At 35.1% G+C, this 17561-nt stretch overlaps 1 protein-coding gene and 1 pseudogene across 1 annotated transcript in view; one reads left to right on the top strand and one right to left on the bottom strand.

The window, feature by feature from the left end:
• Window positions 1-17561, bottom strand: part of BRWD3 (bromodomain and WD repeat domain containing 3) — a 136278-nt gene that overhangs the window by 21999 nt on the left and 96718 nt on the right. Inside the window, exons 26-36 of the mRNA XM_043895502.1 lie at window positions 14643-14767; window positions 12337-12419; window positions 11192-11303; window positions 10152-10213; window positions 9896-10051; window positions 9117-9237; window positions 7974-8099; window positions 7808-7886; window positions 3213-3269; window positions 1382-1522; window positions 426-500 (exon numbers count right to left, since the gene is read on the bottom strand). Of these exons, the coding sequence (XP_043751437.1) occupies window positions 426-500; window positions 1382-1522; window positions 3213-3269; window positions 7808-7886; window positions 7974-8099; window positions 9117-9237; window positions 9896-10051; window positions 10152-10213; window positions 11192-11303; window positions 12337-12419; window positions 14643-14767 (1137 nt within the window). The remainder of the gene's footprint in view (window positions 1-425; window positions 501-1381; window positions 1523-3212; window positions 3270-7807; window positions 7887-7973; window positions 8100-9116; window positions 9238-9895; window positions 10052-10151; window positions 10214-11191; window positions 11304-12336; window positions 12420-14642; window positions 14768-17561) is intronic.
• LOC122689247 lies at window positions 15345-16668 on the top strand (annotated as a pseudogene).

Below are 17561 nucleotides of genomic sequence, written 5' to 3'. Positions count from 1 at the left end.
ATATAATATGGTTTATGAAACAAAGATTTCTCATAGAGAAAAATTATAGGTACTTTGTATAACATGATGGCCAAAACTCAAAAGACCCACTCAGCCTGCTGAATAAAGTCCTACTCAGAATAATCAGCTGCAATTACGGACATAGTTATGTTGTGTAACTGATGTTTTCTACTCTGCTACAGTAGCTTTACATCTATAGAAACAAACACTTGCCTAGATGCTACAAAGAACTCTTGAGAACATGCATTATTTAAAAAAAAAAAAGTAACAACCAAAAGCTTAAGCAAAGGTAAAAAGACAGAGAGCAAAGTTGGAAAACAGCTTTACAAATTACAAGGTTTATTTACAGTATGGAGATTTAAAAAAGTAAAATAACACAAAAACAATCAGAACACATATACCTTTTAAGAGATTACTAGGCATACCTCACAAAGAGATGAATCTTGTTGTTGTCCTGGAATAACAGACTCAGAGGATTCACCCTCTTGCTCTTGATGCCCCTATTAGGGTAAAAAAGATATATTGTGTTTCCAGACTACCACAACAAAATATCAAAATTTATAATGCAATTATGATTTGATGCACAAAGATCCATAAATTGGAATGTTTTTACTGACTATAATTTAAGATGAAGGAGGAATTCTACATTCACCATTCTCTATTATGAAAAACACAGGACTAATTTATTCTACCTAAATACACTACAAAAAACAAATCAAGCTTTGTTGAACATAATTTTGATCCTTATTCAAATGACATTTTCCCCCAACTGAAACCTGTGTATACAGAGAAACTACTGATGCTTGTTAATTTCAGAGGATGGTCTGATGGTGTTTCTGAAATATTGCTGTATCATTTTTTTGAAAAAGTTAAAACAGATTTGCTATCTGTAATAAAGGTTATTCAACATATAAATAGATAAACTCCTAGAAAAGGTATCCTATAATTTAAAGATCTCATGCTTTTAGCTTTGATGAAAAGTCATATGGTATATTGGTTACTCAATAAGTGACCATATTGAATAACATGTTTATTACAAATTAAATAAGGCTGACATATGTTATGAATGGTCTCCAGTGTGTAGGAGTGTATTAGAAGTTAGTAAAAAGCATTAAATAAATATCCAAAATAAAAGCAGGAAGGAAATACAAAGATATTTAGATTAAAATTTGGTTTACAACTGTGTATTTACACACAAAGTATGTCAGCCATTTTAAAAAGTCAGGACTAATCACACTACTCACTTTCACAATTCAGAGATCCACTAACAAAGAAGGAAGGAAAGAAGAAAGGGGAGAAAGAGCTCTTAACTAGACCTTAGCATAGTCATTTATAGGAAATTAAAATACATATTGGTAATTATTTAAATAACTATGCTTACTGGGTAGGAAAGAGGATCAGATGGTTGTCGAAACGGTTCTGAGTCTTCACGTTCATAAATGAGGCCCAACAGTTCTTTGCACTGTTTTCTCCAAGCATCGGGATTACACCTTAAAGACTGTCTTCTGCCTCGGCATTTGACCTGTAGATTTTTAAAGAATTATATTTAAAAGCTCTTTCCTTAAGCCTTCATTGATTTTTCTCCTGTCTTCCTAATGTTAATATATCTATATAAGATAGAGCACCTGATAGGGCCCACATGGGGTCTCATTGATAAGATGCTCATTATGTTGACCTCGCAAACAAAGAATAAATCACAGTGATCTGTGAGACTGACCAAATTTCCCAAATGGCATCCTTTTATCTCACTGGCGCCTATCTTCTCAAAGTTGCAAGACCACCAGATTCCAGACCTCTGGCTACGTGACCACCCCTTCAGAGAATTTTTCATTGGTGGGGTATAAGAAGGACTCCCTCAGAAAGGGAGAATGCTGGTTCTCCTTAAGAGCCAGTCACCCTCTCTTTTCCCTCGAATAAATTTCCTTTTCTTGCCTGTCTGCCGGCTCAGTCTCTTTTTGTCTGCACTTGCCTTACAGCACCCATTTAAAAGTTTCTTAGTTTTGATTAAACATCATTCCTCCTGGCAAAAATATAAACAAAAACTAGATTATTATATGCATGGAAACAGCAAGAACTCTAGTATTCTGAATTCTCATTTTGAGAAAATCCAAATCTTAAACACAGAGGAACAAATTTTTCCTGTACAAGGGCAATAATTTCAATACCTTAATCTTTGCTGGTAGTTAAGATATTTGACGATGGCACCATGATTTCCTCAAAATAACACTTGAACAATATGTATATTTTTAAAGTAAATTCTTTGTCATCAGAATATACTCTAGCCTTTACTATTTTGATGTCTTTTGTATGCATTCTTTTTCAGTATTTGAAAGGAAACATTTTCCTTATATATAACAAATGTTTATCTAATTATCATAGAGTAGAAGTGTGCAGAACAGAGTTAACATAAAAGACCTGAGGCTATCTTTAACAGGCCTTACTTGTCAGGTTAGCCCTTGATTGATGTCTCAGAACTTGGGACTTGAACTCTTTTTTAGATGATAAAAGTAGTTTACTGTGCCCAAGTTGGTACAATGTTATTTGTGCTGAATACCCATTTTCCTGTACATTTCCCTTGCTTTCCTGCTTTCTGAGAGTCTGGAATCTTGGTATGGACTAGTTAGATGAGGTAGACATAACAAGTTCCCAATAAATTCTTTGGGAACTGAGTCTCTAGTCACTCACATATTGCTACATTTTCATTGTGGGGAAAGAGCGTAATCTGTGTGGCCTTTCAGAGGAGAGAGAGTACATAAGGAAAACTGTGCATCGATTCCTCCAGGCTCTGCCAGTATCTTTTTCCCTGTGATCCAGCTGTGTATCTTTACTTTGTCACTGTCATAAACCTCAGCAATGAGTTAACAAGTATACATAGGGCTTCCCTGGTGGTTCAGTAGTAAAGAATCCACCTGCCAACAGAGGAAACATGGGCTCGATCGCTGGGTTGAGAAGATCACTTGAAGAAGGAAATGGCAACCCACTCCAGTATTCTTGCTTGGGAAATCCCATGGATAGAGGAGTCTGTCAGGCTAGAGTCCATGGGGTCGCAAAAGACTCAGACACGACTTGGTAACTAAACAACAGCAACAAGTATATATACTAAGTTCTGTAAGTCTTTCTAGCAACTCTCCAAATTTGTGGAGTTGGTTTTAGGGATCCTTGATGCAGGAAGCTTGAATTTTTTCTTATTAGCAGTTCATTTATTCACTCACCCTTCTTCCGGATGAAGTACCAGGTCCATCTGAATCTAAATCAACCATTTCTGTATCCTAAAATTAAAAGGGAAGAGTGAGAGAAGATATTGTTATATTTAGTCTTATAAACTAGATAAATGTTTACAAAGAAATGACAAATACAATCATAATTAACTCCCTCATTGAAGCAGGCAGCAGAACAGAGGTTGGAGAAAGATACACTCTAAACTTCAGCTGCATGCTATATACAAGTTGGAAAATGTACTGGGAGAAAAAATAAGCAAGGTTTCTCTTTAACTCACAACAGGAAATGAGGGGGAAAGTACAGTGACTGGTCTCCAAAGTTGCACCTAAGTACTAGTATTTAAAAAGAAACTTATTTTATACAACATGCTAATTTAACATACTATCATCATGAATTGCTCATGATTAATCTTTTGCTACTTCAAGAAACAAACCTCTTTTCTATAGGGAAAATAAGAAAAAATAAGATTCAGTGAAGTATCACTCTGACAGATAGTTTTTTTAATACAAAGAGACAAGTCCCACACAGCACTACTAATCTGGTGATGGTGAAGCATATAGATAATGCCTGCTGCTGCTAAGTCGCTTCAGCCGTGTCCGACTCTGTGCGACCCCACAGAGGGCAGCCCACCAGGCTCCCCCGTGCCTGGGAGTCTCCAGGTGAGAACACTGGATTGGGTTGCCATTTCCTTCTCCAATGCATGAAAGTGAAAAGTGAAAGTGAAGTCGCTCAGTCATGTCCGACTCCTCGCAACCCCATGGACTGCAGCCTACCAGGCTCCTCTGCCCATGGGATTTTCCAGGCAAGAGTACTGGAGTAGGGTGCCATTGCCTTCTCTGAGGGAATGCCTAGGAGAATCTTAAAAAATGCTACAAATGAGCTTATCTACAAAACAGAAATAGAGCTATAGGTGTGGAAAATAAACTTATGGTTACCAGGGGTAAAGGGGTGGGATAAATTGGAAGATTGGGATTTACATATACACACTACTATATATATAATAGATAACTAATAAGGATCTACTGTATAGCACAGGGAACTCTATTCAATACTCTGAAATGGCCTATATGGGAAAAGAATCTAAAAAAGAGTGGGTCTACATATATGTATAACAGATTCACTCTGTTGTATACCTGAAACTAACACAACATTGTAAATCAACTATGAATTTGTTTTCAAAAAGAAGAGAAGTAGCTCACAAGCCATTAGTTTCCCTTTCTGAAGTTGCTGAATTACATTTTAGTTTCATTTTTTATTCTAACCCAGAATGCTACTCTGAGAGCAATATCCATCCATGATATAAACTCTCAATAAAACAGGTATAAAGGGACTGTATCTCAACATAAAAAAGGCCATATATGAAAAACCCACAACTAATTTACAGTCGATTGTAAAAAGCTAAAAGCTTTTCCTCTAAGATAAGGAACAAGACACGAATGCTCGCTCTTTTATTTAACATAGTATTGAAATTCTTAGCTGGAACAATTAGTCAAGAAAAACAAAAAAATTAAAATCAAAAAGGAAAAATTGATACTGTCTCTATTAGCGGATGACATGATATTACATATAGAAAAGTTTAAATACTCCACCATAAAACTGTTAGAACTAATCAACAAATTCAGTAAAACTGCAGGATACAAAACCGTCATACAAAAATAAGTTGTGTTTCTATACACTAATAATGGACTATTAGAAAGAAAAATCAAGAAAACAATGCCATTTATACTTACATCAAAAAGAATAAAATACTAGGAATAAATTTAACCAATGTACACTAAAAACTATAAGACACTGATGAAATAGAATACAGAAATAAATGGAAAGATATTACATGCCCACAGCTATGAAAAATTAATGCTGTTAAAACATCTGTACTACTTAAAGCAATATACAGATTCAATGCAAGCCCTATCAAAACCCCAACAGTATTTTTTGCAGAAATAGAAAAACAATCCTAAAACTCATGTAGAACTACAAAAAAGAATTCTAATAACCATTTTGAGAAAGAAGAATAAAGTTGGAGGCATCACACTTCCTGATATCAAACTGTATTACAAAGTTATTATAATCAAAATGTACGGTATTAATATAAAATATATAGGTTAAGGGAACAGAAAGTACACAGAAATAAACCCTGCATATTGGTCGATTAATTTACAACAGAGGAACCAAGAATATAAGATGAAGAAAGGATAATCTCATCAATAAACTGTGCTGGAAAAACTGGATATCCACTTGCAAAAGAATGAAACTGGACCCCTATCTTACACCATATATTAAACACAACTCAAAACGGATTAAAGACTTGGATATAAGACATGAAACCATAAAACTCCTAAAAGAAAACACAGGGGTAAGCTGCTTGACACTGGTCTTGGCAATGATTTTTTTTGGTTTAACAAAATCAAAAGGTAATAAAAGGCAAAAAAAGCAAAAATAAAAAAATTGGGACTACATCAAACTACAAAGCTTCTTCACAGCAAAAAATAACCATCAACAAAATGAGGGCAATATACCAAATGGGATAAAATATTTGCAAATCATATACAGAGAGTTAATACCTAAAATATATAAACAACTTGATAACAGGAGAACACATAACCTAATGAAAAATGCACAGAGAAACTGAATAGACATTTTTACAAACGAGACATCCAAATGGCCAATAAGTAACTGAAAAGGCACACAACATCTCTGATCATCAGGGAAAAGCAAATAAAAACCACAATGAAACATCACCTCACACCTGTTAGAATGGTTATTATCAGAAAGACAAAAAAATAAGAAGTATTGACGAGGATGTGGAGAAAAGAGAGCCCTTGTGCACTGTTGGTGGGAATATAAATTGGTACAGCCACTATGGAAAACAATATGGTAGTTCCTCAAAAAATTAAAAATAGAACTATTAATACCATATGATCCAGCAATTTCATTTCTGTAATAATAACAAGATATCAAAGATATAAAGTTGCACTCCCATGTTCACTGAAGCATTATTCACAGTAGCCAAGATATGGAAACAATCTAAGTGTCTGTCAACAGGTAAACGGACAAAGAAAATATGGTGTGTGTGTGTGTACACACACACATATACACAATGGAATAGTATTCAGTCATAAAAAAGAAGGTAATTCTGCCATTTGCGACAATGCAGATTGAACTTGAGGGCATTTTGCTAAGTAAACTAAGTCAGACAGAGAAAGACAAACACAGCATGGTATCACTTATATGTAGAATTCTTTTTTAAGGTCAAACTCAGAAACAATACAGAAAAGTTGTTGGGTAGTGGACTAATGGTGGGAGGGGACAGGGAGAAGGTGGTAAACGGACACAAACTTCTAGCTATAAGTTGAATAAAGTCTGAGAATATAAGGATCTAATGTAAAACATGGTGACTCTAGTTGATAACACTGTATTGTATAACTGCAATTTGTTTAAAGTGTAGAACTCAAATGTTGGAAGGAAGGAAGGGAGAGAAAGAAAAAGAAAAAATAAGCTTGCTGAATTATATTTTATTTTACTTTCCTGTTCTAATCCAAGTTATGTTATTTTGAGGAGAAATTCTTGCTACATCAAATTCTGAGTCAAAATGCATTTATATTAAAGGTTAGAGAAAATATCAGGTATAAGAATGATAAACATTTTTATTAGTTTCAGGAGGATAATATCTAATTGGTATATCTGAGTTTTAATATGTAAATAGCATTTAATTTCAATAATACTTACAACATTTTATAGTCAAACACATTTTTATGAAATTGAAAAACTATTAGAGACTTACCACTCTGAGAATTAACAGTACAGAAAATATAAACATGTAAAATACCTCTGTATAATCATAGCCATTGCAATAAAATCCAGCATATTTGAGTCACTTATCCCTGGGATGAACTGTTTTCCATAAAATATTTTGAATTGTCACTGTCCATTATTGTTTCAGCCTCTTAACCTGGTTTTTGCTTCTATCATGGCCTCTAGTCAAAAATAACTTAATGTAAATTAGGGATATGACTGAGTGGGGAAATAAGATACATGAGGGTCTGGTGACAACACTAATTTCATTTCATTAAGAACAACAGGTTTATGTTTATAAATTTCCACAAAGGAAATCAAATAGCAATTCCATGAAACTACTAAAAATAGAGACTTTCAAGTCTAAAACTATGAAATACTTTAATATTATATGTATACATATATATACATGTATATATATGTCTGTAGTATAGAAAATTAATCCCTACTAAAATTTCCATCAACTAACCATTCTTTTAAAACACAGTTTAGTGCTTTGTCCTGTTTTTAAGGGCTGGAAAATAAAGTATTGATTTCTCAACACTGAAACCCACTGTGTCCAAAAGGATGAATGGCCACCTCTCTCTGACCAAACACTGTAGCACCACTATATTTTTAGTATACACTATCTAAATATAGGTTAAAAAGCTTAATACAAAAAGATGCAGGTGTTCAGCGAGCTTTCAGAAATCAGATTCATTGCTTATACCCAGTTACAACACTCACGTATGCTACCTAATGTACTTTAAATGACAGAAAAGAAATTAATGCCTACTGGTCATGCTGCGATTCTTACCTCCTCTGCATCAGTACTGTTTAGTTCTTCTGCTTTAACTTTATTGTAAGTATCCAGTATATCAGTACAGCTCTGATCCCTGAGAAACAAGATAAGTTAAAATACACTTCAATAAATTTTAAAAACTCAGAAGTCAGCCTCTATGGAAGATAAAACTGCTTCTTACCCAATAAATCGAAGTAAGACATCAGTTACAATTTTGGCTGCTTTAACTATAGGACTGTCTGGCTCATTGAAAGTCCTAGCATTATGCTCAATATAGCGTACTTCCCACATTAATGCTGATATTCTCCTATGAAAGCAAAAATATCCTGTTACTCTTGGTCGATACACTTAAAATCTATTCTAGAATTAGACAATATAGAAAAACTAGGCATTTAATCATGATACGTCAAAGGTGTTCAAATACATGTATGTGACTCAATATATCTGTGTGACTAATATGCACCAATAAAATTATATAGTTACAGTATTTGAAGCACAGGCAAGAGTTCAGAACCACTGGATTATAAACTTGGATATTAAAACCTGAAAGAGAACTGACCCATGATATTATGGGTAAATAGTGATTTGACCAAATACAAAGAAACAAATAGAAACAAACAGTGCTTTGATAAAGTCAACAAAAAAACGTTTAGTTTTCAGAGAAGACCAAAAATCAAGAAGCCAGGTTGTAGAAAAGGACACATATTTTAACACACTTGCTGTTATGATAATACACTACTAAAGAAATTATAGGTAATGTTATAAGATACACCTAAATGGTATTATTTATAACAATTTCATGGAATAATTGTTGTTAGGACACAGTAGACTTGAGGGTGAGAGAGAGAGAACAAAAGCTGCCCTCCACCGCCTCCCCATAATCACATAACTTCCAACAAAACAAAAGAAAAAAAATAACTTGATTTTTTTTTTCTTTACACATTTTGGGGCTGGTGATTAAATCTAATTAACTGCTGCCTAATTTCCCAACAGGGGATTTAAAACATGCTCAAAGACTCTGGAGCACCATAATCAGGATGAATCTACAAACCACTTAATCTGCCTTTAATAACCTAAAAGTTAACTGTAATTATTGTTTCATATGTGACTTGTACTAGTCATAATTTTCTCCCTGTCCATACTCCTTTTTACCCGGGAAGACTGAGAATCTTCTGAAGGAAAGGAAATCAATTGTTCCAAATTTTCAAAAGAAATTTTGAGGTGGGTCTTCTGAAAACAAAGATCTCAGTGTATCGTCATGCAAGAACAAAAGCAAAGACATAAAGCTATAAGCTTTATAGGAAATGGTAAAAACTAAACAAACCTGTAAAAGCGATTTTCAAGTCTCCGCCTGATGGTGTTGAGGTCAGTTGGATAAGCAACTACAGTACAATACAAGGGGTAGGCACTGAGATCCACTGGAACAGCAAAAGGGCTGGCAAAATCTACAATATTTACAAAATCAGAAAAGATAGTTATAAACAACACTAACATCTCATGTTAACAAACAAAAACCACATATAAACAAGAAGTGTGGGCAATATAAAAGTATATTACTAAAATGAGATGATTAAATCATGCAAAAATTAGACTGATACTATTATGTTATTCTTTTTATTTGGACATATTATCTACAAATCATGCATGATACACTGGTTCAAATCAGATAAAAACAAGACAAAATTATTGCAGAACTGTTTTTTAACTTCAAATTTATGTCTTTTCTGGATAAATGCCAAATGTCTCATGTGATATACTTCAGAAAATATAACTACTCATGGAGTAAAACTGATTACTCCACACATAGTCTTTACCAAAAAAATCCATCCAAAGTTAGCCAAAATGGCTCACAAAAGTAAAAGACACTTATATGCCTTCACTATTATAACCCCAGAACTGAAAAGGTTTGCAAGTCATTACTTTGGCCAAGCATACAAAAATATTATTAAAACTAGAAGCACTGTGCCTCTTGAGTTAGAAGTATACAGTGAAAAACTGTATTTCCTTTTACAGAACTTAAAAATCTGCTGGTTTTCCTTATTCCTTCTCATCTTCCTAATATTCTTTTCTCATTTTCTTAATATTCTTTCACATTCACCATACCCAGGGAAAGAAGGTGGTTGATTCCCTGAATAACTCGTTCACATTCCTCATCTCTGGAATGAGCCCCCCACTCTCCTTCCTGAGGTTTGTATAGCAAAGCAGTCAGTTCCTCCTGGGACACAGGAACACCAGCACCAACTTCATCTGGAAAGGCAGCTATGCATAAGGTAAAAAATCAGAAATAATTAGTTTTCAGAATAATGTTATTGCCATTCTTTTAGAAAAATTAGAATTCATTTTTTAAAAGCATATTTACTTCCTTCTGGAATTGGCTCCATATCCCAGGGGCTCATCTTTTCTCTCTCATTATTGTCCCAGCTATTAAAAAATAACAAGATACAAATCAAATTCACATGATACTTTTACATACTAGCATAATTTGGAGGACTTCTTGGGGGTAAAATCTGGAAAAGGGCAGTACAATTTCTTGAAAGTATAACTTTGCTTACACAAAGATAACAATAACCCTCTAACAGAGAAAAAATGGTCCACTAATATGAAAGTTAGAGAGCCCTAAGCTTATTCTTATTTCTGTTTTTTTTCTTTTTAATTTCAACCAAGCATACATTCAATGTTAAGCTAGGGTACAGAATAAAAAGATCTCACGGAAAATTCCTTTTAGGCTAAAAAATCAATTTAATACATCACTTATTTCTGTGAGATAACCTGCTTTTTTCTACCAGGTTGAGTATTATAGCTTCTCCAAAAGTTTACAATTCCCTTTTGATCTATAATATGAAGACTAAAAGTCAGTCTTCACAGAATAAACATATGTTTTATCATTCTTAAGAAGAAAGTTTTATTTATTAGGAATCTTACAACTCTTGTATTTCATGAAGAACAAAAGTAAATGTAGAAAAATAATATCAATATATCCAAAAGTAATGCACTCACCCTTGACTAGAACTTATACCATCAAATAAAAGACTATATAAATATTCACTATTATATTCCAGCTGAAACAATTACTTTAAACACTGAATTAATTTCAGTATTCTTTATGAAATAATAGTTGTAACTCTTGTCTAAAATAGAAATATTTTAAAAATAAAATAAAATAGAAATATTTAAGAGAAAACACAGGAAATATGGAGGCAGAAATAAGTTTTCAGCTCCTGCTTTGTTTTAGCATGCATATTGCACCAGAAGGTTTATCATCAAATTCCTTCCTTAAAAGTACTATGATTCCTTCCTTACAGGTACAGGTCTTATAAGACTAGGTAAGGCAGGGTTTATAGAAAGTCCATATAGTACTAAAGTATTTTATCAGATGTAAAAGACCATAACTGTACTTACTGAACACTGTAACACTGGAAAGAACTATCAGGATACTCTGGTTGAAAAGGTTGCTGACTTTCCACAGTCCCAAACCACCAGGCGTCATCTATTATACTGCGGAATCTATCACCTACAATGTTTTTAAAAATTCTTAAAAGAGTGCTCTTGAGCATAATTGCTATGTTCCCAGTCTAAACTGTACATTTTGATGAATACAATAGCATCATTGTATCCAGCATTATTACAGATTTCAATATGAGTATTCCATATTACTCTCTTCAAGGATTTTGATTTCCAAGTGCTAATAATTATTATGAAATAAAATCACATATTACCACATATAATTTTAACTTCTTTCAATTACTTGGGATCATCATTAGACAGTCTGCTTTTTGTACTGTGCATTTAATACCACAGTTTCTTTTTTTTTTTCTTCCTCCTATTTTTTGTTTTACCATTTTGTTTCTAAAAATCTCTTCATACTAATTTTGCGCCTCTTAATGGCTAAGGAATACAAAACCAATCATGTGGATAAAAATGTTTCTTTCACATTAGAAAAGATAGAAGATACTAATAGAAAAAAAAACTACTAATAGCAGATAACTATACAGTGTTTGCTCTGTGTCTGGTACATTTTAAGTTCTTTCTACATATTATTTATCATTCGTATCAACCTTATAGGTATGCTCAGATGTGATTCCCATTTTACAGATAATGGAAGTGAGGCACAGAGAGGTTAAAATCGTGCCCAAGATTAAATAGCCAGAGAAGGTGGAAGGAATAGACAGGGAGACAACAGGAGGGGTAAAGAGAGAAAAGGAGAAAAAGGGAGAGAGGTGGAAGAGGAAAGAGAGAGAGAGAGAGACAAAGCCATAACCAGTAAAGGTCTGTTAAGAGCCCAAGTGTTAAGTACCCCATGTGAAGGCAATTGAAACTTCAGAGTTTCATTTTAATTTAGATTTGCATTCTAATAGAATAGATATTCATAGAAAAGGTTTTGTAACACATACAAAGTATATAAAATCACCTAAACATAACTGAAAAGAAAAATTTAATTTTTCTAATTTGGCTAACAGATTTTTCAGTCTAAAGTTTCTCAATGTTAATTCAGTTTAAAAGTTACTCTGCTTCAAACAATATTTAAGTGGGAATTCTATATTTACCTATCTGCCAGTTCCTTTCTTTGGCTTCATTATAAAACTGATGTAGCACAAGGAAGTCAATGACATCTGGCATGTCATGATACCTGAAGAGAAAATAAAGTACATGTGATTCAGTATACAGATACAACAGTATATGTCATTTTCTAAATATCCAGGGATATATACACTTAATGTGGAGCTATTGAGCAAACTGTTGCAAACCTCAAGGTCCTTACAAATGCTTTTAATTAAATTAAACCCCATGTGTTTGATGTTTGTCTTAAATATTTACTTATGACCTTAAATCACTAGCTATATTACTTTTATCCTATCTTGTAAGACTGTTATTTCTTACATTATCCAACGTGTAAGGATATCTCCAACAAAACTAATGATGCCTAAATGTCTTGAGACAATTGATCATATACTGTGTTGGCCAAAATCTTCCTTCGGTTTTAAAGTAAAAATTAAAGGCACATTTTTCATTTTCACCAAGAACTTTAAGTGTATCACCATTTTGTTCCACTACCTTCTGCCATTTTTCAGGCAACTTGATAATTCCATCTTCCCAAGACTTTTCATTTTTTTTGAACAAAAAAATGTTTCAGATGCCTTTTACAGTATTACAGGGAATATTTTCCATTCAGATAATTTTGTAAAGACATAAATTAATGGACATCTGAAGGTGCAATGTCTGGTGAATACAGTGGATGAATCAGAACTTTCCAGCCAAGCTGTAACAGTTTTTGTCTGGTCATCAATGGAACATGTGGTCTTGAGTTATCCTGATGGAAAATTATACGTTTTCTGCTGACTAATTCTGGAAGCTTTTTGTCACGTGCTGCTTTCAGTTGGTCTAATTGGAAGTAGTACCTGTTGGAATTAATCATTTGGTTTTCTGGAAGGAGCTCATAATTCCCTTCCAATTCCACTATATGTATATCACCTTCTTTGGAATGAAGACCAGCCTTTGGTGTGGTTGTGTAATAGTTCATTTCATTTGCCCCATGATCTCTTCCATTCCACATTATTGTACACTATCCACTTTTCATCATCTGTCCTAATTTGTTTTAAAAACGGAATATTTTTTCTTTGTTTCAGTAGAGAATCACACGCAGAAATACAGTCAAGAAGGTTTTTTCACTTAAGTGGAACCCAAACATCAGAGTGATTAACATTACCAAGCTGGTGCAAACAATTTTCAACACTTGATTTGGATATTTTGAGAATGTTGGCTATTTCCTGTGTGGTATAACTTTGATTGTCCTCAATTTAATGTCTGAATTTGATCACTATCAACTTCAACTCATCTACCCGACCATAGAGCATTGTCCAGCAAGAAATCTTCAGAACAAAACTTCGCAAACCACATTTGATACGTTTGATCAATCACAGCACCTTCTCCATATATTGCACACATTTTTTTTTTGCGTCTCAGTTGTTTTTACCTTTCTTGAAACAATAAAGTATCATATGCCAAAAATGTTCCTCTTTTTCTTCCATCTTCAATATTACAACGGCTACACAAAAATTCATGTTTGATTTTTTTGTTTGTTTAATGCTCACTGATATGACAGCTGTTAGGTTGCAAAACTGTTCTGAATGAAGTTAAAGACAACGAGAGTCATCTTATGGAAAAAAACCAAAAGAACTCGGGCTATCCCAATAAAAGAATCAAGTCATGAGCCACTGTAGTTGTTCACCTGAACAGCTCACCCTGAAAGGAATTCAAGATGAAGCATTCTGTGTTTTGGGTATATGGACTCTCAAGATGCATATGTAAGGAAGAATTTCAATGACCCTGGACTCTTGCATCTTTCCATATATAGAAGACTAAAATCACCGAGATATCTGATCCTCATGACTACCAATAACTAGCAAGATGTATGCTCAACTATATGTATTCCCCAGCCAAAAAAAATTCAAATATACCCTGGCTCTGCCCCTGCTACCTCTTGAGAACATCTTATCAGAGATGTCTAAGGCTATCTCTCAGACTATAGTCCTCAGCAAGCTCCCAAATAAAACTGAAACCCATAGGTCTCATGTTGTATGTTTTTATTTCAGTTGAGATATATATATATGTGTGTGTGTGTGTGTATATATATATATGTATGTATATACAGTGTGCATGCTAAGTCGCTTCAGTCATGTCTGACTCTTTGTGACCCTATTAAGTGGAAAAACAAAACAAGAATTAAACATTAAACCATGGTCTTTAAAACACTAAAGCCCGTAGTGCTGTCATGTTTTCTTTACCATCAAGAAACATGTTAGGAATTAAAACACACACACACACACACACACAATCCAGCATAGATACTCACTTAATGGAAAAAGATTCTCCAGTCATTTTGCCTGAAATGGGGTCCAGAAATGCAAGCTTCAAGCAGCATAGTGTAGGTGGTCCAACCTCATATTTGATTCCTACAATCTTAACAAACTCTTGTTCCTATTCATGAGAATACCAAAAAATTATTAATTTCAATATAAATAATTGCCTAATATTCACATATTATTTCATTATTATTTGAACAATTTAAAAATTATCTGAAACACATTGTAAATCAACTATACTCCATTAAAATTTTTAAAATTATCTGATAAATTTTATTTTAAAAATATTAAATTTTAAAATTATCTGAATACCCACCAGATTTGAGGCATTCCACTAAGTGTTAAAGGTAATAAGACATGGCTTTTGACCCCTTAACAGCAATTTGTAGTTTAGTGCATGGCTCTAAACCAAGGATAAGCAGAAGAATGCCCTTGGTAATCTTTTTAAAATTCATGTTCCTAAACCATACTACTATGGAACTGAGTTCACTATGTCTAGGGTAAAGCTCAGTCATATGTATTTTGAACAAACTCCCCAGGTTTTCCTCTGGAGAGTTAAGTTTTCTGCTGGTTAAGAATCACTCCTCTAGTCACTACTTCTCCCTTGGACTCCTTGGTAGTCTGTTGGTGTGAAATCTTTGTGGCCGATCCCTCACCTCCTCAAGTCCCACAGAACCCTACAAGTTTCATTCATGTGTGAGTGCATCTTAATCCACATTGGCCAGGCTGGTGTCCAGACTGGCAATGCCTTTTGGGAGCTCTACTGATTTTAACATGGCATCTAGCCTGATGGCCAGATGTCAAGTGATAAAACCACTGGGGGAGGAAAAGACTCCTTCAACACCTTGTTCAGTGAGACAGACACTGGCAAGCATGTGCCCAGGAAGTGTTTGTAGACCTAGAACCCACGGTCACTGATGAAGCTGGTACTGGCACCTACCACCAGTTCTTCCACTCAAAGAAGCTCATCAAGGCAAGGAAGATGCTGACAATAACTATATTCGCAGTTACTACATGTTTGGCAAGAAGATCATTGACCTCGTCTTGGACTGAATTCAGAAACTGGCTGACCAATGCAAGGTCTTTAGGGCTTCTTGCTTTTCCACAGCTTTGGTAGGGGAACTGGTTCTGGGTTTACCTTCCTGCCACTGGAACCTCTCTCTGTCAATTATGGCAAGAAGTCCATGCTGGAGTTCTCCATTTACCCAGCTCCCAGGTTTCCACAGCTATAGTTCAACCCTACAACTCCACCCTCACCAACCACACCACCCTGGAGCACTCTGTATCTTCATGGTAAACAATGAGGCTGTCTATGACATCTGTCGTAGAAACCCTGATATTGAGCACCCAATCTACACTAGTATTAATTGTCTCATAAGCCAACAAGTAGTGTCTTCCATCATTAGTTCCCTGAGATCTGATGGAGCCCTGAATGTAGATCTGACAGAATTACAGACCAGGGATAGTACACTATCCCTGCATCCACTTCCTTCTAGCCACTTATGCTTCTGCCATCTCTGGTGAGAAAGCCTAAAATGAACAGCTTTCTGTAGCAGAGATCACCAATGCTTGCTTTGAACCAGCCTACCAGATGGTGAAATGTAACCCTCACCAAGGTAAATACATGGCTTGCTGCCTGTTGTACCGTGGCGACATGATTCCAAAAGATGTCAGTGCCACCACTACCACCATCAAGACCAAGTGCAGCATCCAGTTTGTGGACTGGTGCCCCACTGGATTCAAAGTTGGCATTAATTACCAGTCTCCCACTGTGCTACCTGGTGGAGACCAAGCCAAAGTACAGCGAGCTTTGTGCATGCTGAGGCCTGGGCTCACCTGGATCACAAATTTGACCTGATGTATGCCAAGCTTGCCTTTGTTCACTGGTATGTGGGTGAGGACATGGAGAAAGAAGAGTTTTCTGAGGCCCATGAGGACATGGCTGCCTTTGAGAAGGATTATGAGGAAGTTGCAGTGCATAGGGCTGAGGGAGAGGATGAGGTTAGAAAATATTAACCTGTCTACTACAATTTTACACTCTTGGGATTGTCTTATTTGTGTTCTGTGGAGCTGCCCATTGTGGCCCTATCTTGTCAATAATATTAAATTCTATTGATAACTCTACTAAAAAAATCATTCCTCTAGCAGAAATACAGTCTGTAATTAGGCAGGTGGACATGTTATGTATATGTTTGGGGAAAGGACATACAATTTTGAGTGCTACAATATTATTTTAAATACCATCCTTAAACACTGTTATTAGTCACACTTAATGATGACAAAACAGGGCCTCGTGGGTACAGTGATGTTTTTAGAGTTACACACTTGTATATAGCAGAGCTGGGATTGAAATTCAGATCCGATGCCTAAGTCCAGGGTCTTATACCACAAGTAAGTTGACTTCTAAAATTTCCTATAACCACAGGGTTAGAATTTAAAATAAGAAATCACATAGGCTCAGTGAACTGCTGCTGAATGCCCAGTAGGCCAGGCTGAGCACTAGGAAATGGCCTTCCTTGGGAGTCAGTGTGGTCCTGACCCCACCACAACCTTGATGACCCAAGGCGTCCAACTTGTAGGCACTGGGTCCAATGCCACTCAGTCCGAGGATGTGGCTCCATGAGGCTGTGGCCTCTGGGCTATGAAGACAAACCCCACACATCCCGGTGACAGAAACACCCCATGAGGGCGCGTCCTCTCCTCCTGTTAGTATTTATTTCAGCACTTTGTTAATGTGGTGTTTTATTTTCTACCTATTGCACTGTTGTGACTTGTTGGCCATTATTTGATTTTTGTATGAAAAAAAGCTTTGTTACAGAAATCAGCATACTATTTTTTAAACCTGGAGAGAAGGTATTATGGTAACTGAAAGTGTGGTCAGGTGTCAAGTATAAATGTATAAAAGCCAA

Source organism: Cervus elaphus, chromosome X (assembly GCF_910594005.1).
Source record: "Cervus elaphus chromosome X, mCerEla1.1, whole genome shotgun sequence".
Taxonomy (NCBI): Eukaryota; Metazoa; Chordata; class Mammalia; order Artiodactyla; family Cervidae; genus Cervus; species Cervus elaphus.
The sequence above is the reverse complement of the archived record's forward strand: the minus strand, read 5'-3'. Positions and strand labels throughout refer to the sequence as shown.